Here is a 25,813-nt window from a genome sequence, read left to right on the forward strand (position 1 = left end):
CTTTAAAACATATATCCAACTTTCAGCAGGGACTTTTCACTAAAAAAACGCCACAGATTGGAATAATTTTGCCCCTCAGCCTGACTTCCAACTTGCTCTGTTGTGCTCTTGGACTTGTGGAAATGTTGGATTGTTTAAATTGTAACCGCTAGAGGGATACATATACTCCTTCCAAACTCCGTAAACACCATCCTATCACTGTGTGCCATGGAGGAGAATTACCGTCAGTGAGAGTTGCCTACCTGTGTGACTTCCCACTATGAAAAAAACACACACACATACACACTCTCAGCCCCGGAACATTTGAAGCATGACTTGTTCTTCAAAACACTTTGAGAGTAACTGCCTCTAAAAGCGGACGGCGAGCTCCGACTCCTCCAAGTGTATCTGCTCCAGGCAATCAATGAGGACCGCGATGGTTACTACTTCTGCAGCTCTCTGTCCCTCTGTCTCTCCTTCGTCTCTCCAGATATTATAGTGCATTTCAACTTTTGTGCAGAACATAAAGGCAAAGAAAAAAAAAAAGAAAAAAGGAAAGGAAAAAAGAGGGGGAAGTTTTTGGATTTCTTAGTTTTTTTTCTTTTTTTCTTGTTTTTTGCGCACATTTTACCTCTTGTTTCCTGTCAAATAAATATGAGAGGTCGCTTTGCTGTCACTTTTCTTTGGAATTTAATAGGCTGTGTGCCATTTCTTATGCTGTTTTACGGGTAGGATAAGGAAACAACAAAAAGGTGTGACAAGAGCTTGGCGGACAACTGTGGATTTCTGCGAGTAACTCCTACCGTCCAAAGGGGATGAGGGGGGCATCGGCCGGACCCCCCTCTTGATTGATTACTTATTAGTCATCCCTTTGGCTAAATGGGACCCACTGAAAAGGCACCGTGGAACACATACATGAATCAAATATTCCTGTGTCCCCTGAATGTCTCCAGAGTAGTTTTGCTTAAGAGAGGGGGTCGTGGCTTAGCATTATAAAGAGGGAAAAACAGCATAGCTTTATGGGTTTATTTAGACAGTTTCTACGGTTTGACATTCTACCGCTGTAAAAAACAGAGAGAAGGAAAAACTCGAGAGGATCCCAAAGAGAAGAACATTGTGGACATATTTTTTTTAGTTATTCCGTTGCTTCTTTATTTTTTTATTTTTCTATTTTTTCCCACCTTCTTATTTTAAATATTTTTTTGCCATTTCCTCTCCCGAAAAATGAAACTTTGGACATCACCCTGGGTGTCTTGCCTGGTGATTCTCATCTTGTGTTTTGGATCAGATTGCGGGACAGTCCGGCGAAAGGGGAGATCCAAGAGGGAGTTGGTGCGCATTAGGGAGGCGAAAGCCACCATCCCAGGGGCTTGTGCCACACGTCTGCCCCGGGGCAAACGCTCTTTGCCCGGCTTGGAGCGACGGGTGCTTCGGCAGCGCCGGCGCTCCTCTCAGGCGGAGGAAAACTCTCCAGACCGGGGGAAAGCTGTCTATTTCACCGGCAGGGGAGACCAGCTCCGGCTGAAGCCCGGCGTGGAGATACCCAGAGGCAATTTTACTCTGGAGATGTGGATAAAACCGGAGGGAGGTCAACGATCGCCCACAGTGATCGCAGGTAGGATAGTGTACACATCCTCCATCCTATTGTCAACTCCTTTTATTAGTCTAACTCCGAACTGGCCACAGAATGACACCTAAACACGCAAACGTTCAGTGATTTATCCCAGTGTCATGCAGTCTATCAAACAAAGCAACATGCAGTTTCAGCGAGTTGAAAATGAGTTCATCTATCAGACTAGACAATGATGTAATGCTCTGAAAAGTGCAGCGGATATTTTAGGTAGTGCAACTACAGAGTCACTGAAGATTTTGATCACATTTAAGTTTGGCACCTTACGCACAGATAACCGCTGCAGTAGAATTTCACGATTTTTTAAAAATGTATTCCCCCCCCACTTTGGAATGTGTCTGAGTTGTGATGATAAAATCCTAAATGAGGGATATGATCAGCAGATATCGGCTACGGCATCATTTGACCGACAGCTGATGTCACCGTGCGTAAAAATGTAATTTCTCTGAACCTACTTGGCTATTTTAAAGCTATGATGTAATGGCCAAAACTTTGTGAGCGAGCACGTCACGTCAGGCACAAAAGCGGCGGAGATTCGTTGTATGTGGAGGCGCTCAAAGCACGCAGCTCCAAGCCGCAAGCTGGAGTGTGTGTGTGTGTGTGTGTGTGTTTGTACATGCATGTGTGTGTGTGTGTGTGTGTGTGTGTCCCACCTCTCCACCCCCCCCCCCAACCAAAAAAAAAATCGACACCTTTGGATTGGCTACCGGAGTTACGAGACAGGACCGAGAAGAGATCCAGGGTTTCCCCGCTCTTCTTGCGCGAAAAATGTTCCTGCTTGTGTTTGTGTGCTGGTGGCGCGCTTCCCCCCCCCCCCCCCCCCCCCTTTACGCTGTTGTGCATGGTGTCTCCAAAGGGAAAAAAACGCATCTGCGAAATCACCATTACCGACGAGTTAAAGGTACAATCAGATAATGATGGTGCATCTCTATCCGAGCAGAGTTGGGAAGACGTGTGTGCCTGCTGGGAAGGGGTGGGGGGGAAAGCTGGACACTTGGTCATCTGTGCGCACTGCTCGTCTGCAGCCATGCGTAAAGGAGCACCAGAAAGGCGTTAAAACTGCATCATTTGTTTTGACCAATGGCGCTTTTGGGCATTACAGTGTTGGATAGTTTGGGTTTCTATTTTGCTTCTTTTCCTTGCCGATAGGGAGCGTTGCATACACGACTGCTACAGTACTTGTGCAGATGGCTGCCTTTGAACTGAACTGAACTGAACTGAACTGAACTCAGTCCTCCTCTAGCCTATGCCAGCCTGCACGTTTGGGGACATTTGACCAGTACAAGTAAATTTACGGGCTCTGTTATTTTCTGTCAGCCCCTTAAAACAACCTTCTCTCCCCTGATCCACACACACACACACACACACACACACACACACACACAAATAATTATTTGTGTGTGTGTGTGCGTGTGGAGATACAGTACACTTTTAGGTAGTGGGAGCCAATTGGCAGGAATATGCTGTGCAAAACCAATTCCTTGTAACAGTCTCAAACTGGAGGAGAGGAGGGGGTGAGAGGGTCTGTTGTGACCTGAGTGACTCCTAGATTTTACAGAGGATGGACACGATAACAAGAACATCTGTACAGTATAATGCAATCCAGCGTGACAATAACACAACCTCCATATTGACCACGGAGTTGACAAAATGCCTCCCTGACACAGTCCTATCAGGAGATGAACCTCACAGGCTTTGCAGACGTGTCCCATAATTCCATACAGGTGTTGTTGTTGTTGTGCCCAGCCCCCCCACCTTGTACCGGCTTCTATCCACCAGAGATTACCCTCCGTGCGTAATCTTATGCGTTCATTTTTTAAAATTTGCTCCCCTTCATTGTGCAAGAGAGGGAACGTAAAGAAAACAAATATGATTATCAAGCAAATTCAATAGAGACTAATCTTTTAAATCCAATTCGGACCTCAAAAATCCCAGCGCCTCTAAAAACTGCTCCATCCCCTTGTTTTGATCCTGGCAGTGTTGTTTGCAGCAGCTGTTTTCTTTTTGAACGTGTTGTTTTTGTCCAATGCTATTTCTCTTTATCTCACTTCTTTCATTCTTTCATGCTTTCTTTTCATCCAGATTTCACTTCCCCCCTTTTGTTAAATGGGGCCTTATGGTGTTGGAAGTCATGGCACCATTATGCACCAACTTGCTTAACGAAACTAGGAGGTTACTTTTGTGTGTTTAATCAGTTTTGGTGACATCTTCTTGTCTTTGCGTTCGAATTGCCTCTTGAGCACACATAATCATTCTGACTGGGATCTCGGCCAAAATGTCTTCATTTAGGACAAAGTGATAAATGTTAACTTGATATATAAAGGGCAGGCATCACATAACTCACTGTTAAAACGGCATTTATGCTTTTTCTGGTTTGGTAATATAACTCTAGTTGTTCAGCACATTGACTTTTTGCTTAACGGTTGCTTGGAGTTGGTAGAGCAGATTTGAACGCTGTCTTTTTACACTGCTTTTGGGAGTAAAGAAAATGCTGAAGGATCCATTGCTGTTGTTTTATTGTCTACGGGCGACAGATCAAACCATTAGTGAATATAAAATGTAGACCATATTGGGCCCTTTAAATTAAGCCAAAAGGCAGAAATTATGCTGTTTTGTGCCTCATCCCCCACAGTTATATGCAGTCAGAATTAACCCCATGTTGAAAAACATTTGAGCCATAAGACCGCGTCCATACATGCACACCTTTACACACTTAACATGGACACACCTCCACACCCATCCACACTCTCATCCATAACTACACAATCAGGACATCAAATTCTATGTCCAAATGTTATGCAAACTTTGTTGTGCATATTAGCCATTGTATCCGAGTCATGTTGGGTTGTCCCGGATCAAAGGATGAGGAAAATAAATTACAAGGGGGGTGGAGGCTTTCTTCCATGACCTGCTGGAGACAATTATATGCAGACACATGCAGATAATTGCTGTGATAACAGATATATCTTGTTGATCTCACCTAGTGTGATGGTACGCGCAACAATAATGTTCAGAAACAAATTTTTTGCTTGTTTGAGGCTTTTTTCATGGGCAGCAGTTCGACCTTCTTGTTTAATTATGGTCAAATATGAAGAGAAAGATGAGTAATCTTGAGATCATACCTAATTACCTGCCAAGTGGTTGGAGTTTGAAGAGGGGTTGAGGACTGACTTTATTGCTTATCCTCAGCAAACATGACCTCAACTAGGACTTTAGGCTTCTCAGTTTGAAGCATTATTACATTCATGCATGATGAGTGTTTGGAAAAGCGTTGTTGAACAGCCCAAAATCCAGAAGAATGGCTTTGCATCTAATGGGAAGGTTGTCTATGGCGACAGTGTCACAGGCTAAGTAACATGTCTTTGAATGTTATACAATGTACTTCATGTAACATTTAAAGGCATGTTTAAGTGTAGCGATTTGGCAGATCCTTTTGGGACTCATTATAACCACCATTTGGTTGAATGAATTCAGAGTGAAACTTGACTGCTAAATGTCTGAAGTCAAGACCTGGCATCCACATATATGGACATCTTTTTTTTTTTTTTTTCAAGAACAGCACATTGTTCATCATAATGACAGCAGCAGCAACAACAATAATAATGCAAATAATATACATATAAATACAGTAGAAATATAACAAAATACAGTAATCAGATACTAGATATTTTCCGATTATTATATTTATTGTTTACTCTGTACCCCAAATAGCTAGAAGAAATCTAAAATGCAAGCCCAACCAAAGCTCGGGTCTTGGGAGGCTACAGTGGTGGGATGACATTTTTTTTACAATTAATATTTTTGTTATGTTCATTAAGTTTGTTTCTATAATATCAATGGAATTTTCCATTGTCTACTCAGGTAAATTGCTGGCGGTCACTTTGGTACGACTATGAAAAGTGCCTTTCTTTGACCTTTAAGATCCAGAACAGTTCAAAAGTAAACGGAGTCTTCATTGTTCCCTTCCTCCCTGCTTTTTATCAAGTCCTTGTGACATTTTTCTTTGTGTGTGTATGTGTGTTTTTTACTTTTTCTTTTTTTTTTTCCTGAGTGTGTTTTCATGAAAGAAGACAAATGGCAAGTGTACGGAAGGTTGCTTTTGAACCTGATGGGAATGGCGCTCGACTGTAGCATGCACACATGCAAATCCCTTTGTGTCCATTTTCTGCATGAACGCAAATGTGTACTCCAGTGTTTCAGTTTGTCTGTGCAGATGGGCGTGTGCGTATTTGTTCATGAGAATGTATATACGCATGTCTGCATAAGTATGTGCATATGTGTGTGTAGGTGTGTTTGTGGTTGAGCCCAAGCAGTCGCAGTGTTGGGTCTGGAAAAGTGTAGCGTGTTAGATTAATTGAGCATGGCAGAATTATGACAGCTGTTTACACTAGGAGCCCTACGAGCATTTTAGCACACCTTTTAGCCTTGAGTGCACTAGCTGACAGATGGAAGGCTTTTTCCTTCCAGTGTAGTGGAAAGCCTGAAAACGTCATCCACCAAAGGACTGACCTTGACGCTGAACCCAACCCTCACTCTTTGAACATTAGTCCATTGAAATACCCAGTTAATGAATGCATACTGCAGTGTGTGTCTAATTAGAAACAGGTCAAAGTTAGCAAGATGTCTGTGCAATCACCATTAGCTGGCCACTTATTGCAGGCTCGAGTAGCCTAATCGATGATGAACAAAGGCATCTGAGTAGACAAGTGCGCTGAGGCAAAGATATGCTCATCGCTGTGATAATCAGCTTTCAGACTATAATAAAGGTAGTGGAGACAAATATGAAGGGTGTTTACAGGAATTTGAAGCACTGATCCTGACAGCAACTGTAAAGGACACTTCATACCCACATGGGCTGGGTGTGCTGGTCACAGATTGAGTGTCTCTTTGTGGAAAGATAAAATTGCCTGAAACCTCTTGAAGTGCTACACTGATGTTGGCAGTTCTATGAAATGACAAGACTGCAGTTCAGCTCTATCACCTGTGAACACAGAGATTTCCGCTTGCTGAAACGGACCTTGTGAGGCATTTTCAAGAGCTTTGGAATCTTTGCACACTTTGGCTGGAATCGTATGGATATATGCGCAAAGTCATGAACACGCATCAACAAACACACATACCACAGATGTGAACTTGTGTGCCTGCACACACGTACCTCAACAAGCGCTAAACAAACAAACAGTTAGCATTCAGAGATCCCCTAAGAAGTGAAAACACATTACCATGCTGAAGCTGACCTGCACGGTCCAAGTGAAACAGGAAAAAGGTGTTTTGGTGCCTCTACAAAAACAAGGCTTTAGCAGAAAACTAGCCTTTTCTGGCTACCCCACTGGCAAGGGACATTTACACGAACAGCTTTAAATGTGCTCAGTGTTCACGAAAAGTCTATACAGAGAGATTTCCATGGGGTCTCCCTTAGCTAAACATGCACTTCAACCTAATTTCCAGGACAACACACCCATACATATCAAAAAATCTCTCATATTAATACATTTTCTCCCTAATCATACTTGCATTTTTAGCTTCCCTGTAAATAAAATATTTAACAATTATATCATTGAATTTTTGTTGGTAGATTGACCAAAAATTTGTGAAGAATCGATTATACTGTGTGTAACTTGTGTAGATCCCAAAAATTGCTCGAAATGGGAAGATGTATAGAAAGTGTCTTATAACTAAATCTACAAAAGTGCTGCTGACTGGTAAGCAAATTTTTAGTCAATGATTTCACTGTCTTTCTTGTTCAAATCTGGAAATGAAGGCATGCATATATTAATTGATTTTTATTTATTCTCTCTCCAGGCCTATACGACAAATGCTTCTATGCCTCCAGTGACCGAGGCTGGCTGCTTGGTATCCAGGCGGTTAGTGAATACGGGAATCGTGAGCCTCGCTTCTTCTTCTCCCTTAAAACCGACCGCGCCCACAAAGTGACTTCCATCCACTCCAATGCTCGTTATATACCCAATCAATGGGCCCATGTGGCAATTACATATGATGGCGTGTACATGAAGCTCTTCATCAATGGGGCCCAGGTTGGCGTTAGTCGGGAGCAATCAGGTGACGTCTTCAGTCACTTGACCAAAAAGTGCAAAGTTCTGATGATTGGGGGGAATGCACTGAATCATAATTACAGGGGGGCAGTGGAGAGGGTGGGTCTATGGCGGCAGGCCCAAGGGCAGAGGCATATTATCAGGGATATGCTGGGCCATGAAGACCCCCAAGATCTACCTCAGCTGGTCATTCGTGAAACCTTCGAGCACCCGGGCCGTAAGTGGCTGACTGTAAAAGATGGTAGCTTTCCTCAGCCCGAGCAAGGAGGAGCTGGACGATTTGGGTTTCTAGGTGGTGGCAGTGGTGTTGGAAATTCTGAGGGATTATTGGACACAAACCTAGAGCCTCCAACTTGTGGTCAAACTGTCTGTGACAATGTAGAGGTCATTAAAAACTACAACCAGCTTTGGACCTTTCGTCGGCCCAAGAAAGTCCGATATCGTGTCATAAATGTTTGGGACGATGCAAGGACAAGGCCAACTGTATCAGACCACCAGATCAGCCTGCAGCACCAGCAGCTCAACGATGCCTTCAGCCCCTACAACATCACCTGGGAGCTCAGCATTCACAATGTGACCAATTCATCTCTACGTAACCGTTTGATTCTAGCTAACTGTGACATCAGCAAAATTGGTAACGATGCATGTGACCCAGAATGCAACCATCCACTGACTGGGTACGATGCAGGTGACTGCATGTCTGGGCATCGGAGCCGCTGCCCTGAACACAAGCAAGGGAATGATATATGTGACCCTGAATGTAACTGGGAAAACTTCTTCTATGATCTTGGCGACTGTTGTAACCCCAATGTGACGGATGTTACCAAGACATGTTTCAACCGCTCCTCTCCTCACAAGTAAGATGTTTTTTTTCACATTTTGCATGATACCTTGTTTTTAATGTATTTACCTCCTTTGGTCATCATTATTAAGTAACCACCAGATTCTGTGGTTAATTTGATGTTTTGTTTTTTTTTGCTGACATAATAGAGGAATTTTGTAAACCAACACCACACAATAGCCTGACGTGCCTCGAGTAAATCAAACTGAAAATCTTTCCATACATGTATCCTCAAAGAACTGTCTAGTCCTACTGTTTCCTGACCATTTGGGCTGAGGCTGAGTGTAACTTAACTCTCAGCCTGTGTGGCCCGGGAAATCCTCTGGGGGCTGCTAGTCCAATCTAGCCTCGGCCTAGTTCAATCAGTGTTCCACACTTAAGCAGGGCAAAACAAACGCAACCGGATGACTTTCCTGGTAGCAAATGCGAAGGCCAGACCGCTCATTTTTGTATCCAGTTTTCAACAGCTCTCCCCACCTTTTTCTACTCAGTGTCTCCTATAGCCAATGGTCTTAATTAAGCCGGCTTGATTGGAAAAGGGAGTAGGTTTGGAAAGAGTGACATTCTAAACAGAGTGTAAGGGCAATTTGAGGTCAAAAAGAGAGTCCAGTATGTTTTTTTTTCTTGTAGCAAAGGAAGTCATTTCAAAGACATACCCTTCTCACATGTGTCCTGGAGAGGCAGGTATAGGTTCCTAAACATGGGTGCCTGAGAGAATTTTCCATGAAAAACAGTGAAAAAAATTCCCTTCACTTGCATATAAATGAACCAGTGTTGAGATTTTCCTAGAGGTGTCTACTTGCACTGTATAGGAAGAAAGAGATGATGTGATTTCACATGGTAACTCCAGAAGAATACAGAGGCATTCATAAATGCAGGCAAATTTTTGTTTTTGTGGTAACTTCATTGTGGTTTGTAGATGATGAGTAAAAGCTGGCAAGGAGAATAAATCTCTGGAATTTGCTGTAATAAGGTTTGTGCCAGACCTCCAATAGCAGGATTGTTTGTTTCTTGGTACACTGAAACTCAACACAGTAGAGTGAGACATTTTTGTGGACAATACAGGGGGTCTTTATGGGTACGCCAGGAAAAGAGACAACAATGACCGATGTTTGTCAGTGTTTCTTGCCACTGTCATGTGAGGACAAGTGAAAGGGAGAAAAACAAGGAGACGTAGTGTGTGGGATTGTTTGGGTCTTTCTGATAGCATGAATCAAGGAGACGAGGCTGTTTTCAATCACTGTTAAGCCAAGAGCGCTGTCTGTTTGGCACTATCCTGTTGTTTAAAATGACCGCTAAATAGCTAAATAATGACATCTAATTAACAACATCAGAGGGGAAATGCAGGTGGGTTTGCCTTTGCTTCCATATCTCAATTCCCACCACATCCCCTCTAACTTAGCCATCATTAGAAGCTCATTCATCAAGTGGCAGCTAACTACTTCGTTTAGACATCAGCCACTGGCAAAATGCTTGCCGTTGCATTGTTCAAATCTCCCTGTGGGCCCTTGAAAGATGGGCTCATGAAAGGCAGGATACCAGAAAGAGTGAGAATGAAACACAGAAAACAGACAAGAGAAATCTCGGTCTAAAAAACAGATATAATCTCCCCAAGTGGTTGCTTATTTTGCTTTGATTATGGTATGTCTGGAGAGACTTGCAGAAAGCTGCACTACAAACAGTTTGACATTCCTCCTTAATTATGGAATTCTGGATGAACAATGTACTGCGCAGGGGAACAATGGTTGTGAGGTCCTGCATTTATTTTTGCAGCATTTGCGCCTGTTACCACTTACGTGTAGTGTTTTCAAAAATCTGGCTAACACAGGACACAGGCAGCTCTGTGGTCCTGCAGCAGTCTCTCTTCTGAAAATACCATTGATAATAACCCCCCCCCATCCCTCCCTCCACATTTGGCTGAAGGAAATATTTTGCATTGTTTTCACAGGCCTCGGTTTTTGACACTTCTTATGGTTTTGGTGGTATTTGATGTTATCTGACAGCATTATTTTAAGACAGAACGTTCTTATGTGTCTGGAGCTGGGGATGGCTGAAATCATGTCTGTGATTTATACAATGAGAATTTACATTGTGTGTGCAGAAAGGATGAAAAACAAATGGCACATTGAATAAGTTGTTCGAGAAGCTGAGCCGTGTGTTTGACTGTCCATGAAGGATCAATGTAATTTCTGAGCCACTGAATACAAGATCAATCCCACAATACAGGAACTCGCTCCAAGCAGGAGATTTTTGTGAGCACCTGGAATTAAAATGCTTAGAAAATTCTCCCCCCAAGCTAAAGGAAGATAGATAAACAAGCTTTGCTTGGTAGATATTGGAACCATTTCAGCCTCAATATGGTTTTGGGAAATGAAGTTCTGGCCTGGCATTGTCAAGGGCTAATAGGTCATCTGTTTTCCCTTGGCCTCTGTCTCTCTCCCCTTCCTGAGTCAATACCTCTCACTGTGGCAGGTTAATGGATGGACCACCTTATGTCTTTCATTCACTCCCTCTCCCTTTTGAATTCTAGTTCAGTGCAGGGAGCTAATCTCCAGGGCCCTTGACTTGGGTGTTTTACAGTTGGTCGTCTAAACCTTAAGCCCCCGTCCCATAAAACATAATAGAGTGCTTGGGCGTAAATACCAGGACTTTGCACTTCCCCTTTAAAGCCAAAGCACACTTATAAAAACACCTGTTGTCAAGGTTTTACCTGTGCTCTCGTGGGGGCTGGTAGAAGTCTGAAGTTTTGCGTAGCTGTTGGAGTGAAGGGAATGTGGGGCGTGAGGGGCTTTACTAGGGCCACCGCTAGGAATGCAGGGGAGTTGCATCTGGCTGTGACAGGATAATATGTAGCCAGATACTGTTGGTGGTCCTTCAAAAAATACGACACACCAGGGAATTCAGCTGATATTGCATTGCCAAGGTAATTGCGGTTCAGAAGTCAAGGAGGGTACTGATGAAGAGGCTTGCACATTTCTGCTAAAACAGACAGAGTTCAACCCAGTTAAAGGCTTCAGATAAGAACTGGGAAAGTTAAAGAGCATTGGGATAATCTGATCATCCATCCCATATGCCTCTAGATCTTTTTAAACTTAGCACCGTTCTTATGCATGTCTCTTCCTTGGAAGAGGAAGAAATAATCAGAGGACTAAGCTGGAAGGTTAAAGAGGAGAGTGCAAGTATAGTAATAAAGCCAGAGATGAATGATGGGTTTAGGGGCTGTGGTGTTGACCGACTTGATGACAGGGGAGCTGAGGGCCCCCTCCAATTTCAAAAGTGTTCTTGGCTGTGAGACTGTCATTGCCATGCCAGCTCACCCTGGCTTTTGCACTATGTTGCCCTAGACATATGTATACGAGGCAAATTTATGGGCTTATATGAATTATATATGGATGTAAATGGATGAAGTCATGATCCCCCATTTAATATGTATCAGATATAAAAGCATTAACACGACAGTTTGGGCTGCCACACGAACCCCTCGATCTCAATACAACAGATGCCCTGCGGTGATGCTTCATTAGAGTGAGGCTCGGTTTTCTGTACTCACCTCACCTTTCCCTCTTTTCCCTCCCTCAGTGTGCTATATCTCTCTCTTTCTCTACGTAAGTCTTTGAAATTTGTTTTCCCAGGACTTGTCTAAAAGTGGTGTAGTTAAATGCATGGAAAATCCTGTCTTCCCAAGTGGCTCATCTACGCTGCAAAGGGTAAAAAAAATGGATGATGAGAGGCAAGAGTGGGGGGACAGGGGCTATGTGATGGGGAAATAGTTGAGGGGTGTGAGAGCAAGAACACCGGGGGCGGGGTAGAGCAGGGTAAAGGGTTATTGGCAAGGAGGTTTGAGTAAGATGCGAGTAGACAGATAGAAAGACAGAATGTTTAAAAAGGTCCAATCTGTTCTGACTACAAACACCCTTATGATGAATTCATTGGGTGCAGATTTCCTGTTGTGGCAGCTAACCAAAACCTCTACCAGCTCTTTACCAACATGTTAATAATAGACAGTGTGAAATCAGAAACATACATGTATGCAAATGAAGACACACAAAGGGCTTTTTTCTCTCCACCCCCCACGAATAATTGGACCGAAGCTATCTGTTTTTGTTCTGGTTCCCCCACACATGCTACAGGGCCAAGGAGTGTTAGAAAAATTGAACTCAGATTAGTTCAGTTTTGACCCTGCAGTAGGATTGCTGCTCGTATTCATTGCTGACTCAATCGTTTCAGCATCAAACCCCTCTGACCCCTTTCCCCCTCATGCATGTCCAAAAACTCTGGACAAATATTTTCTAAGGAAATAATGAAATTCCTGAAATTATTAGGAAGAGCGACCTTATATCATCTGTTCTCTCTCTCTCTCTCTCTCTCTCTCTCTCTCTCTCTCTCTCTCTGTCTCTCTCTCTCTCTCTCTCTCTCTCTCTCTCTCTCTCTCTCTCTCTCTCTCTCTCTCTCTCTCTCTCTCTGTCTCTCTCTTTAGACCTGGCCTCAGAGAGTGCCCTCTGTTACTTTTGCATAGGCTTGAGGAAAGCATGTACTACACTGAACCCTTTATTCAAAACGTCTGTTTTTGAGGGAACGCGGAATCTTCACTAAAGCAGCTCCTTATCTAACTCGCGATTTGAGTCAGAGGCGGAGTTGTCCAACAAAAGTTGTTGGAGATGTTATGAAACATAATATGTGCATTGGTGGTGACCTTAGTAATGTTGGGATAAATTATCTCACTGGTCAAAATTCTTTCAAACCACTGCCAAACACCAGCGTTACTGACTTTTAAATTGCTTCCTTTAGGCTACATCGAACCTACACTAGCAGAGAGCTTGGCTTTATATTTTAATATTTCACACAGACACTTGCTTTTTAAACACACAGCACAAGAACTATTAACCAAAAAGGGAGAATAAAAAGTCCACATGGGTGCAGCTGGCCACATTTTAAGGGCTGGTTTAATAAATTTTAAAAATGCATGAGTAGATTCTGGAGTTCTAATAATGTAGCTCAACTTTTGAGTCTAGACACACATATAAAATGTTCTAATGAGCTAAAAATATAATTGGCTTAATAAAAAAACAAAACAACAATTACAGTTTATCTCATGCAATGATCTATAAAGAGAAATTGGCTGAATGCTGAAAACACAGTTGAAACACTCACACAGTCAGTCTTATGGCAACTCAATACTCCACAGCTGAAATCAACAACATGTAAAGTCTGACCCTCTCTGCTTTTACGTCATCTCAGGGTCATTATTCATAAATTGTGTTCTTCACAAATAAGTTAAATGACATAAGAACAGTAGTGAAATATAACCTGTGTGAACCTACGCTATCAATAATAACCACTAAGTGTAGCCTGCTCGCAAAGAAAATCAAAACAAGTGTCTTTCTCTAATGGAACTCTACACCACCTTCTAACTTCACAGCATTTCAGAACATAGTGTAAATGTACCTTATTTCAAGTGCTCCATTGAGTGGGGGAGTAAATATAAATAGCACACCTCCAGGATTTTGTACTTCACACACAAAGCTATGAGTCTTTGAAACTATTCCTTTTATCTTTATATTTACCTGAGTTCATTTAAGTGGGACAAAAGCGATGTGAATGTGAAACAAAGAATGACATGTACTCTTACAAAATGAGATAGCACAACGTTGAATTGTATGTATGTCTGAAAAATTGGAAGTGGAAAGTGAAACAAAGAGTCTTGCACATGATCATTTGAGTTAAATTAATAAAATTCACAAACTGCGATGAGAGCACTGCACATTTTTTTTTTCAGTTTTCCACATATGTACTATGTGATATAAAGTTGTCTCCCAAAAATGACATTCCCATACGACGAAATTACGTTTTTTTTGCCCCCAGATTATATTTGTTTGTCACGCATCGCATATACTTTCTAGTCAATATGTCTTTTCCATTTACTGTGTTGATTTCCAACTGTTGCTCCTTCTCAGGCAGCCATACTGGATAGGGCAGGAGTTGTCACCATGGTAACCTTGAAAATGAAGGAGAGGCTTTAAACAAGTGATAGGGTTGTATTTTAATCCAAGTCATGATGTTTTCCTAAATTTAAGCAAATAAATTTGGTGCGTAAACCTAACCAAGCTTCTTACAGGTAGTTGACATTGTGAAATTTTGAACAAAAAAAATGAAACGAACTGTAAAAATAATGGTCCCATTTGAAACATTAACCCCAGTCTCCAGAGTGAAAGTCCTGTTGTGAAGTCGTGCCACTGCCAACCCTCCAACTTCCTATCTTTCCTTCTTCGTCATACTGTTACCTTACCAGTAGAAAATGTTGATGCAATACATGATTCATCTCCATCAGTTGCTTTCCGCCATTTATATTTAGGTCTGAGCAATCTGCCTTACCTAAACCCTTTCTTCCAGGTCACCACATGGAAACAGAAGTCTGTTTATTCCATTATTAAACACTCACTTAGGTATGTGTAGATGATAAGACATGGACTACCATTCACAAAACTCTGCCAGCAGCATGAAGTTTATTTGTTCCAGTGAGAGATCAAAGTGTATTATTCCACATTTGGCTGTACTGCTGCACTGGAGGAAACCCTCCCTGTATAGAGTCAGTTGCTGTAAAGTCATGTTATTTTAGCCTCACTGCATTTAATCTTATGAGGACATGCAAAATATGAGTACAAAATATAAGGCGGGCAAGTGGGTCACACAAACTAGGTCAAAACATCCGAAGAAGATCTAGTTTGCGACAATAAAGTCCGATGTCATGTTTTGTTTCTGATAAACTCCTGTTTCTGTATCCATCGAGTATCTATTTCCAAAGACTTATAAAGCCAAAGGAAAAGAATAAACTATCATTTCGGCATATGCAACAGATTACCGAGTCTTCCAAGAGATGACAGAGCAGAGCTTGTTGATGCTGTTTGCCAGGACCACCAGCCAGGCTCAAACAGAGAAAAGTGTGTTTGATGTGTTCATAAAATGAATGACAGTTTCACTGCTGGAAAGATATCTCATTGTGTTGAGTGATTGCAGTCATTAGTGCTGCCGTTAGTACTCCCAAGGCCCGAGACAAAACATTATATCATGGATAGGAAGACACCAGAATACCTGAACGATTAATTGAAGTCTCAGGCTGACTTGAATGAGTTGGGCCCATGTGAGGTGCTTTCAGGAAATAAATGCTCAACACATTTGGCTGTAGATGCAAAAAGAGATGTTTTGCTGCAGGGACTCATACAGTATGTTTACATTAACTCTTCCTATTATATGGGATGATAAATTATTCAATATATTTAAAGCTAATGAGAAGATTTAAAATATGTAATATCAAATACCGTGTGTGTATAAGGCACACTTCATTCAGAAAACGTTTTAAAAAGTATTGTTTTTTTTTCTTCTATGAGCATGGAAAAACATCATGACAATTATTAGGGTGTCTGAAAATATTAGATTACATTTGCTTCTGTGGTGAAGTTGATTTACTCCCATTAGCATGTGTTTGGTGCATGTGACTCCCTGTGATACCTTTCATTGAATGTTTGCTGGTTATTGCTAAATTCACAGTCTTCCAACATTAAACATCAAACATCATCATGCACACAAAAACATTGCTGCTTGGGTTTTTAGCAGAAAATTCAATTAAACTTCAAACAGAGCTAAATGGCCATTGTTGCATATTTGGGGTTCTTGTACTGTTTATTGCACTTCCTAGACAACGAAATCAACACGGTCTTTAATCTTCCTTCTATTACACAAGTGTAAGTGAGCCTGAACTCCACTAACACTCACTGGAATGAGAAGAAATTATGTGATTGATTCAAATTGATACCAGCTTGATAAACGCCCATTAAAAAGTGAGCAAAATTAACAGAAAATGACTTAAAAGAAAGTAAAACATTATTATGTTGTTATGCAAGTAGTTGGAATTGTCAAACTACAAGATAGTTTGCAGTCAAGTCTGCCTTTATTCTGCTCACAGAAACGAAAACATTCTTCAGACACTTTTGACCAGAGGGAGGAGAGAAGTCTTTATTAATTTGAACACGCTGCTTAAAGCGCCAAACGGGTTTCAACATCGCAGGGTCATTCATTCTTCTTGAAACTTCATTCTTTTTGTTTAAATGCCATTACAATTGCCAGTACACTTTAAAGAAATATTTCAATTCAACAGGGACCTAATTCTGAGCTCTGTTTTCCTGAATGATAACACGACATGAGCTCTTTTTGGCCGGAAACGCTGCTTTGTTATTTAAAAAACTTTGCCTCGGCGAATTGTGAATTCACTCGGAAGAGGCTATCTTCATTACAGAGCTATTATCTTAATGTGAAATGCTCATTTTCTCTTGTTTTATTTTCCAGAGCCTATTTGGATGTGAAAGAGCTCAAAGAGGTTCTGCATTTGGATGGCTCGACTCACCTGAATGTCTTCTTTGCCAATTCCTCTGATGAAGATCTGGCGGGGGTTGCCACTTGGCCCTGGGACAAAGAGGCCCTCACACATTTGGGTAGAAGACAAAAACACATACATACATACATGCATACATGTGTGCACACTCACATGCACGCACTTAAGTACATGCACACATCCTGGCTTTGGCAGCTGGGATTGTTGATTTTGAGTAATTACACTTCCAACCCCAAGCAGTTTCTGTCTTCATAACAGCTCCAGCAGGGAAGAAGCATTGAAGGAATCTTCCTCCAGTTCCACAATTACTTTACACTACATTAGGAGCAGGCATTTGGGTTTTGTTGAACATTCACTTGAGTGTTTCCATCAGGTACACGAGTGACTTCCTTGTCTGTATTTTTTCAGGTGGAATTGTGCTAAATCCCTCTTTCTATGGTACATTTGGTCACACTGACACAATGGTGCATGAGATTGGCCACAGCCTCGGCCTTTACCACGTCTTTCGAGGTATATCGGAGATTGAGTCATGTAATGATGCGTGCTTGGAAACTGAGCCCTCGATGGAGACCGGAGATCTGTGCGCGGACACCAACCCCACTCCCAAATACAAAGGCTGCAGCGATCCCGAGCCAGGCAATGAAACCTGTGGCTGTCGGCATTTCACACACACGCCGTTTAACAACTACATGAGTTATGCAGGTAAGACGGGGCTTGCATGTGTGTTTTTTTTGCTTCTTTACCTGGGTGATACTTCACAGCCATACTTCTCACGTGCAAAAACTGACACACAGAGATCCCCATTCAGGAATGTGTTGAGTCTGGGTTCATACTGAGACAGGTGTGGAATTTTGCAGGGAAAAAGCATCGGAAAACACACCAGAATCTGAAGTCAGATATTTTTCTTGAGCTGCTTTAGTGAAAAAAACAAACAAACTGATAAATATTAATAGGTGGCTTGTTTTGTTTTAATCTTTTCTTTCTTTTCCTGTTCACCGATGAATCCAAAATCTTCTTCTCACTCTGTCCGATGACCTTTTTTTTTACCTGCAGACGATGCATGCACAGACTCTTTCACACTGAACCAGGTGGCTAGGATGCACTGCTACCTGGACCTCATCTACCAGACCTGGCAACCTGCCTCCAAACCTCCTCCGGTGCCGATGTCACCCCAAGTGGTCGAGCAGCACCACAACTCCATCACGCTGGAATGGTTTCCACCGATTTCTGGACACTTTTATGACAGGTGAAATGAACTATAGATCGGCTGCCAATCAGATGCTTGCTTTTGAGAAGTTGATAAAGGTTAATTATTGTGCAGCTTAATATGCCGATGCTGAATTTAACTTGAAATGAGTTCTTAATAGCGTGAAATATCTGAATGCAAATGAGTATGTCGAAAGCAGCATCTAAAACCTCTATTAAATCTGTCTTTACTGTTTACTGTATATATCTGGTCTGTATCTAAGTTGGTTGCTGTGCCTGCCTGTTGGTTTCCTAGAGAAGTGGGATCAGTGTGTGATAAATGCACTGAGGGGAGAGTTCTGCTGCAGTACGCCTCCAACTCTTCTTCTCCACGACCGTGTGCTCCTTCTGGACACTGGTCTCCACGAGAGGCTGAAGGTACAGTGCAATACTTGATACTTTTAGTTGTTCGTTTTAATTGCATTGCATACTGCCAATCAAGGGTAGTGCAAGTTGAACGCTTATTTATACCGTGTTTAACTTTACTTTCCTACTGAATGTCAATCTATATTTGCTTTCTTGATTACAATGAGTTCTTTCAACTAAAAACAAATGTTATATAAAAACAAAACCACATTTACAGTATACAGTATGATAACTTGATCTTGAGTTTTGACTTTTGTTGGTTTTCTGAGTCAATACTCCATCATACAAAAAATGTGGTGACTGACTCAACCCCAAAACATGCATATGACTCACTGGATTCATGACATTTGGACCGTGGGACAATGTGGAAGGATCAAAGAGGTCGCTTCCCAATGGATGGTGCAGTATGGTGCCACGATTCTCAGATGAGGGCTCAGGCCCGAAACCAAGGTTAAAGATCACGTCTTAGCTGTAATTCCCCATTTTTAAAATACAGATAAGGGGGGGTTTATTACAATAAATGCTAAAATTAGCCACATTTTGGGAAAAAAAAGGTAATTTTCTCTTTCTTCTCTGATCTTGCCCTTGCTAATGCAACCATATAAGGTCATCAACATTGTATTAAAGATGTTAAGCTCAAATGCAGTTGCACTACAGATGCAATGAAACCATTCCTTGCAGAGTTATGTTCAGATAAATATCTCTGGTGAGGCAGTGTCTCCCGCTGTTCAGATCTGTTTAGCACCTGTATTGAGGGCATTTTCTTGTGTGCAAATTAGGGCTATATGGCTGCACTGGTTACCATTCGCTAAATGAAAGCAACAGACACTCTCTTTAAATAGATAAGGTAGGTGCTAGCTGTGTTACCAAGCAGGATTATTGCTCAAAATGCAAGTCCCATTATTGACTGTTGGTGATCTTAATGCTGTTTGGCGAACGTTCATCCCTGTCCATTGACAATGTGTGTGGTAAAGTTTATCAGCCACAAAAGCTCAGTTTTACTTTCAAGAGATAATTTGCTAGCCTATGTTAATGCATAAAACACTCCTACGAAATACAGGGTGGCTCCTCCCGTCTCCGCTGTAGGAGCAGTCAAGAGATATGGCACCACAGTACCAAAGTTAGCAGTTGGAGAAACAGCTACAACAAATAGCAAAGAGACTGAAATGCCATTCAAAGGAGAAAGCAATACTTTGAATTCATTGCAGGTCATGCGTCCTTTCACTGGATTCTCGTAAACTTATGCATAATAAGCCACAGTCAACCTTCAGAATCCATAACTCAACCATGGAGGCCTCATGTCTCTGTAAGGTCGTGTAGCTTGTGTGACCAAGGTCTACCATCCATCCATTATTCCTCCTTTAAATTTAAGAGGTTGACAGGGCTTTCAGTGTTTTGGCCCTTGCCGTGTGAAATCATCTTTCTTCATATATCAGAGCAACTAAATCTGTCAACAACTCCAAGCTGCATTAAGATTAATTAAGTCGGTCCTTTATTTGCTTGGGAATGTCATATTGGCATGGTACACTTGTATCTACCACTATTAATTTACATGTTTGTACAGTTGAATATATCTGTATGTATCTATAGTTTCTGTCACATAAAGCATGTTTAATACTGAATGTGTGACAAAAGAAATCAGAACCAATTTTTTTTCGATATTTCTGCCCCAAAATCCCTATTTGAACAAAATAAGTGATGTCACCACTGCTGTCATTGTGAATAGCACTGGTAATTGCAACAGTAAAATGAAAATGTTGAGCTGAATTAGTCAAATATGAGCTGAATTTTAATACCACTATACATAATCACAGGAATGCCCAGTTTCACACAAATACCATCTGTCATGAAAAAATAAAAATACATAATCAAACTGTGCTAACAGTGTTAGCATCTGTCTGTGTACAGTGCGTGCCATTTCCTACTAACATACAAGGATGGATAGGATCAGGAATGAGTACATCAGAGGGACAGCACATGTTAGAGGCTTTGGAGATAAAGTCAGAGAGGCCAGACTGAGATGGTTCGGACATGTCCAGAGGAGAGAGAGTGAATATATTGGTAGAAGGATGCTGAGTTTCCCACTGCCAGGCAGGAGGCCTAGAGGAAAACCAAAGAGGAGGTTTATGGATGTGGTTAAAGAGGACATGAAAGTAGTTGGTGTGAGAGAAGAGGATGCAGCAGACAGGGTTGGATGGAGGCAATTGATTCACTGTGGTGACCCCTGAAGGGAAAAGCCGAAAGGAAAAGAAGAAGAAGAATAAGATCCAAAAACAAGTATGACATATTCTGTCAGTAATGATGTTTTCTGCAATATTGTTGCCTCCTACTAGATATTTGCATATTTGGCTCAATAGTAATGGCTTCCAAGTTATTTGATATCTCTGTTATCCAGGGATGTACACCAGTGAGTCATGTGTAGGTCCCCTTTGTGTCACCAAAATAGTTCATCGGTTTAATGGACATGCAACCTCGTGAGGGTCATATGATGTCTGGCAGCAGATCTTTTGGGCCTCCGTTCATCCGGTTTGATCCCCCAGATGCTTGATTGAAATGGAATCTGGTCTGGGTCTGGAGGCCAGGTCAGTGCTTTTGGCTCTTTGTTGTATTCGTCAAGCCATCCATGTGCAGTTTTGGTAGTGTGGTGGGGTGCATTGTCCTGCTTTTGGGGAGTGCCATTGCTGTAGGCAAGTGTGTGTTTATGAAACAATGTTTGGTTGGATGTAAATGTCAAAATAACATCCACATGAATGTCAAGATTCAAGGTTTCCCAGCAGAACATTGCATTGTGGTGAAATGATCAACATTATATTCATTACCTGTCATTGATTTTAGTGGTTTGACTGATCCGTGTATATTTCCTGTCCTGTGGGGGCAGACCTCCAGCACGTTTTGGAGCATCAGTGGATGCGTCGGAACATTTTTGCCCTTAATTTGTCAGCACAATAAGAAGTCGTCAAAAATCAATTAATGCACCAAACCTGCATATATGACTCTGAAACTCATTGATAGGATATTACCTGGTGAACATAAATAGAAAACAAGTAGGAAATAAAAACAATGTTTTACTCCCAGTAATAACCATAACACTACTACTAATATGGAAAACAGTTGCAATTTATAGCACTGCTGTTTGGATGCTCTATAGGTCCTGAAGTCACTGGAGCTTGCCTTTGCACTGACTATAGTGTGTGTACCAGAGGCAAGTCTGGACTTGTCTAATATCCTGTGTGTGTAAACTGTACTCTATTTTCCCTCTTGGAATGGCTCCCTGTTTGTGGCAGCTCCTCATTCTCTGTTAACTCCGCGCGGGCCAGCTTCTCACTGGATACACTGGATATGACAGCTGCTGTTTTACTGCGATGGTTCATACGTGTCCAACTTCCATTAGACATTCTGGCAAACTGCTGACTCTAAGATACTGCTTACTAAAGTATTGGGAAATTAGCTATTGGCACGATTTTCTTATATTGAAAACAAGAGCATGTTAGCATAGCCAATGCAGGTATGACTTGCATGTGTGTCTACATGCATTCATGCATGATGGCACCTGTTATCTAAGGACTGTCTCCTCACAGTTCCCGACTGCAAAACACTAGTGCGGTCACAGAGAGCTGGAGTACATCTGATTAATCTTTACTACTCTATGCCCTGGAGAAATATGGCTTGAGTAAAAAAAGCAATAATGAAAACAAAGGGTAAAACACACATAGATATGGATTCTGGGAGGGGGTAAGAGAGACTGGGTGGGGTCAAAACCACCCAAGATACTCAAGAGAATTGCATGTTGTTAATGACAGCAGTGTGCATGGATGGAAGGGAAAAGATCCAGGATGTATATGTCTCATGCATGTAGAGGTGGTTTTGCAAAGCAGGGATTCTCGTGTGCGTTGTGCAATCTGGGGCACAAATGCAATGTTTTCTTGCCTGTATGTATCTGCACATTTACTCATAAGCAAACATGGGAGTCTCTGCCTGTATAGGTGCAAGATATTAGAAGCCTCAGTACAAGAAATATTGTGTCAAGCCGTGCTCATGTGAAGCCATGGAAGGTTTGTCTCCCTGGCATAATTTGAGAACAGACTGCTAATTTCACATCATGTTCCAGGTCCCTGATCCAAACAAGAATGCCCACCCAATAAGAACAAAAAACACACACTTTGTTCTTAACTGTTACATAATGTGTGAAACAAAATTTAAACTGAGCGAATCTTAGTGAGCTTTAGTGGTCAACCAAAAACCCTTTTCACTGCAGCGAAGATGCCAAAGTTAATTCAGTGTTTTTAACTGTCATAGTGACATTTATTTGACTCTTTCATTCTGCTCCTAGAAGTTAATTTGTACTTACATAATCCAATATCTAATATTTTGGCAATTGCACACTCTCAGTCCTATAATTTTGGACAAGCAGTATGGGACAAAAAAAAAGGACTGAAGAGAGCAGTGTTGTTGATGTTGGTCGTATTTCTTGACACTTTGATGGCATCAGTGAGTTTAATTTATCACTCGCCGTCTTTCATTGCGGTCACACGATTGGCAATATTGAACACAAATGCAAAACAAGTGATTCAAGGATGAGACGTTGTCGTCCTTCCTGCCAAGATCAAGCAGAGTACATTGGCCGCATTTAGCAAAATCGCAAATCAATGGCTGAATATTTATTTCGCTATAATATTTTCACCCCTAATGAACAGTAACTGACAGAGAGACAAACACAATGCTATTTATTAAAATCTGTTAAGTTTTTATTTGGAAAACTTGCTATTTAGGCCAAAATAATTGCAAAAATAATCAAGAAACATGTATCTTAAACATTTATCACCTGGAGATTTCTGCTTCATTTCCCTTGTTTTGTGTTCCTCCTTCAGTCATAAAAATATATGGTAGTAACACCTGTATCATCCGCTCCACATATATTAAATAATAATTTTAAATAATGGTCTGAATGCAACGTGATGTCTCATTGATTCCCAACCTGTAGAGTGTCTGCCGCCTTTATAAAGTGTGTCTGCGAAGTGTCTCTCTGTTTGTGAGTATGTCAGGGCACGAGGGCTGGAGGGGGTTGATGTCTGCCTTCGAAGTGAGGAAGTGTGTAACAGTGTGTGACAGTGAGTCATCGATAGTGAGAGCCAGAACCAGACACTTCTTAGAAAGCATAAAGCATGCATGCCCCGACATATCCCTGTCTGTTTATTCATCCCGCTCTCTGGACTTTTTGTGGATCAGTATGAGTCTCCAGAGCAGAAGGATTAGGACTTGATAGTAGACAGGCACCAGCATCCATTCGTGGAGTTATACATCACCAAATTTCATTTTTAGCTAATTTCTATAAGATAAACCAAGCATCGATTGTCCTACCTTAAGAAGAGCAGCATATCAGTATTTTAACATGTGCGTTTAAAAGGATGAAGCTAAACTGACTCAAACTGTTGCAGATTATGGAATTCCCTGGCTTTATGAACTGATTGAGTTGAAATGTGGCAGAAAAAATGAGCCATGCAAAGCATGACAGTCTCAAATCGATTAGTAGTGGGAGTTAATGTTCAACTGTTTCCTTGTAACCGATAATATAAGTCCTGAGGAAAAAAAATGTAGAGTTCTCTGGCTTTTTATTTTGATTGGTAAATTTCTACAGTCAAGCAATTTTGACTGAGCACATTAGATACATTTCTGTCATAAAATCTTCCCAGTGTTGTTAAATTCAGTCCGTGAGTCTTGCAAACCATTACACAATGTTTTGGCATCTGATTTTAGACACATTGATTACTCCAACACGACTTTCTGTATTGTCGTTTATCTTTTTATTGGTACCTTACACAGCATGACCGCAACCAGTGCGGTCCCATGCATTTTCTTAAATGGAGGGCTATTTTTGTTTGATAGCCCCCTAACCACCTCTTGGGACAAAGTACTTTAATCCCTGCCAAGTAAACAGTTCTACTGTTGATGGTTAGTGTGTTTTTCTGTACTTATTTTTTATGCTGCATCTATTAATTTTTGGCCTCTAGAAGAGAGAAATTCAGATCCCAAGCCACTGAGAAACAGTGCTCGGTTGTGCACCAACTCGGCCGTAGTTGCAGGTCATTGGAAGTGTTTGCTACACATAACCATTACTCTGCAGTCATTTGCCAAATAGAAAATCATTAAATTTCATCTTTATCTTGGACAACAGTCAGGAGACTGAGAGATTTTTGGGCCACCTAATTTTCTAAAGTTCAGTTGTAACATCCTGACCTCAACAGTAGCACAATTCCAACAATCACGTGACACAGAGAAACCTCGGGAACACAAAACACTCAAATGGAAATTAGTGCCAAATACACTACAGTTATCACCACTGCTTTTCAAGAATTTCTTCCAGAATAGGTGTTTTTGTTAATAGGCTAATACCAGATGGAATTAGCTAATTAACAGAGAGTGAAAGACTCGTATACAAACCCAATTCTAGACGATTGAGTCACCTAGACGCTTCCACCCATCTCTATACGGGATGTTTGGGTGAAACATTTTCAACGGGGCTATTTATGTAATTGTGAGCAAATGATATGCATTTTTGGCAGTCCTGTGTTCTGTTGAGAAGATTGGAGAACTGACATATTAAGCATAGTTTCTATTTTTCATTGTAAATCATGATGACCGTTGCAGTTGGCCGCTTTGTGTGTGCAAAATCAGCAATTATTAGACTGAAATTATTGTCAATTTCAAACCCCTTGCTGGTACAGATTGTACTGCCAATCACAGATACGTCTTTGCATGATTGAAATACAGTTTACATTGCCTTAAGTTACACAATGGATGACATCCCTCCTCTGTCTCCTCTTAAATCTCCAACCACATTAGCAACAGCGCCAGAGCAGGAGTGGGGCCCATCATAACAGCTGACATTACAAAATATTTTCAGTGGCTACAGCTCCTTTCCTTGCAAACTCAATGAAAATGTACCCAGAAAGCCAGGAGTACATGAGCCGAGCAAAGCCAAGCTCTTGGAGTACCTAAGTTCATTCTCTTCCAGCCTCCTACACACACACACACACACACACACACACACACACACACACACACACACACACACACACACACACACACACACACACCCACCCACACCTCCTCTTTCTCCTCCCCCTCTTTTCTTTTTCTCGGACTCTCTCTTTTCTTTAATTCACCTCCACGCTGGCCACACACACACTTACAGTACAATAATAAATGTGTTGAGATAATGTGGCTTGGAAACCATATTCAGTCCTCACTTGATTAAACACTGGAATTTTGCACGGTGCCCAGAAATGAGGTTAGCAAATGGCTTCGTTGGTTGC

At 41.5% G+C, this 25,813-nt stretch overlaps 1 protein-coding gene across 2 annotated transcripts in view; it reads left to right on the top strand.

Annotated features, from left to right (window-relative positions):
* Positions 1-250: 250 nt before the first annotated feature.
* pappaa (pregnancy-associated plasma protein A, pappalysin 1a) overlaps positions 251-25,813 on the top strand; it is a 94,753-nt gene continuing 69,190 nt past the window's right edge. Inside the window, exons 1-6 of one of the 2 annotated variants that reach the window (XM_051938697.1) lie at positions 251-1,594; positions 7,412-8,519; positions 16,844-16,989; positions 17,298-17,591; positions 17,943-18,135; positions 18,391-18,512. In XM_051938697.1, the coding sequence (XP_051794657.1) occupies positions 1,204-1,594; positions 7,412-8,519; positions 16,844-16,989; positions 17,298-17,591; positions 17,943-18,135; positions 18,391-18,512 (2,254 nt within the window). In that variant the 5' untranslated portion in view covers positions 251-1,203. The remainder of the gene's footprint in view (positions 1,595-7,411; positions 8,520-16,843; positions 16,990-17,297; positions 17,592-17,942; positions 18,136-18,390; positions 18,513-25,813) is intronic. The other variant, XM_022212004.2, reaches the window with a different exon arrangement.

This window comes from Acanthochromis polyacanthus, chromosome 18 (assembly GCF_021347895.1).
Source record: "Acanthochromis polyacanthus isolate Apoly-LR-REF ecotype Palm Island chromosome 18, KAUST_Apoly_ChrSc, whole genome shotgun sequence".
Classification (NCBI taxonomy): Eukaryota; Metazoa; Chordata; class Actinopteri; family Pomacentridae; genus Acanthochromis; species Acanthochromis polyacanthus.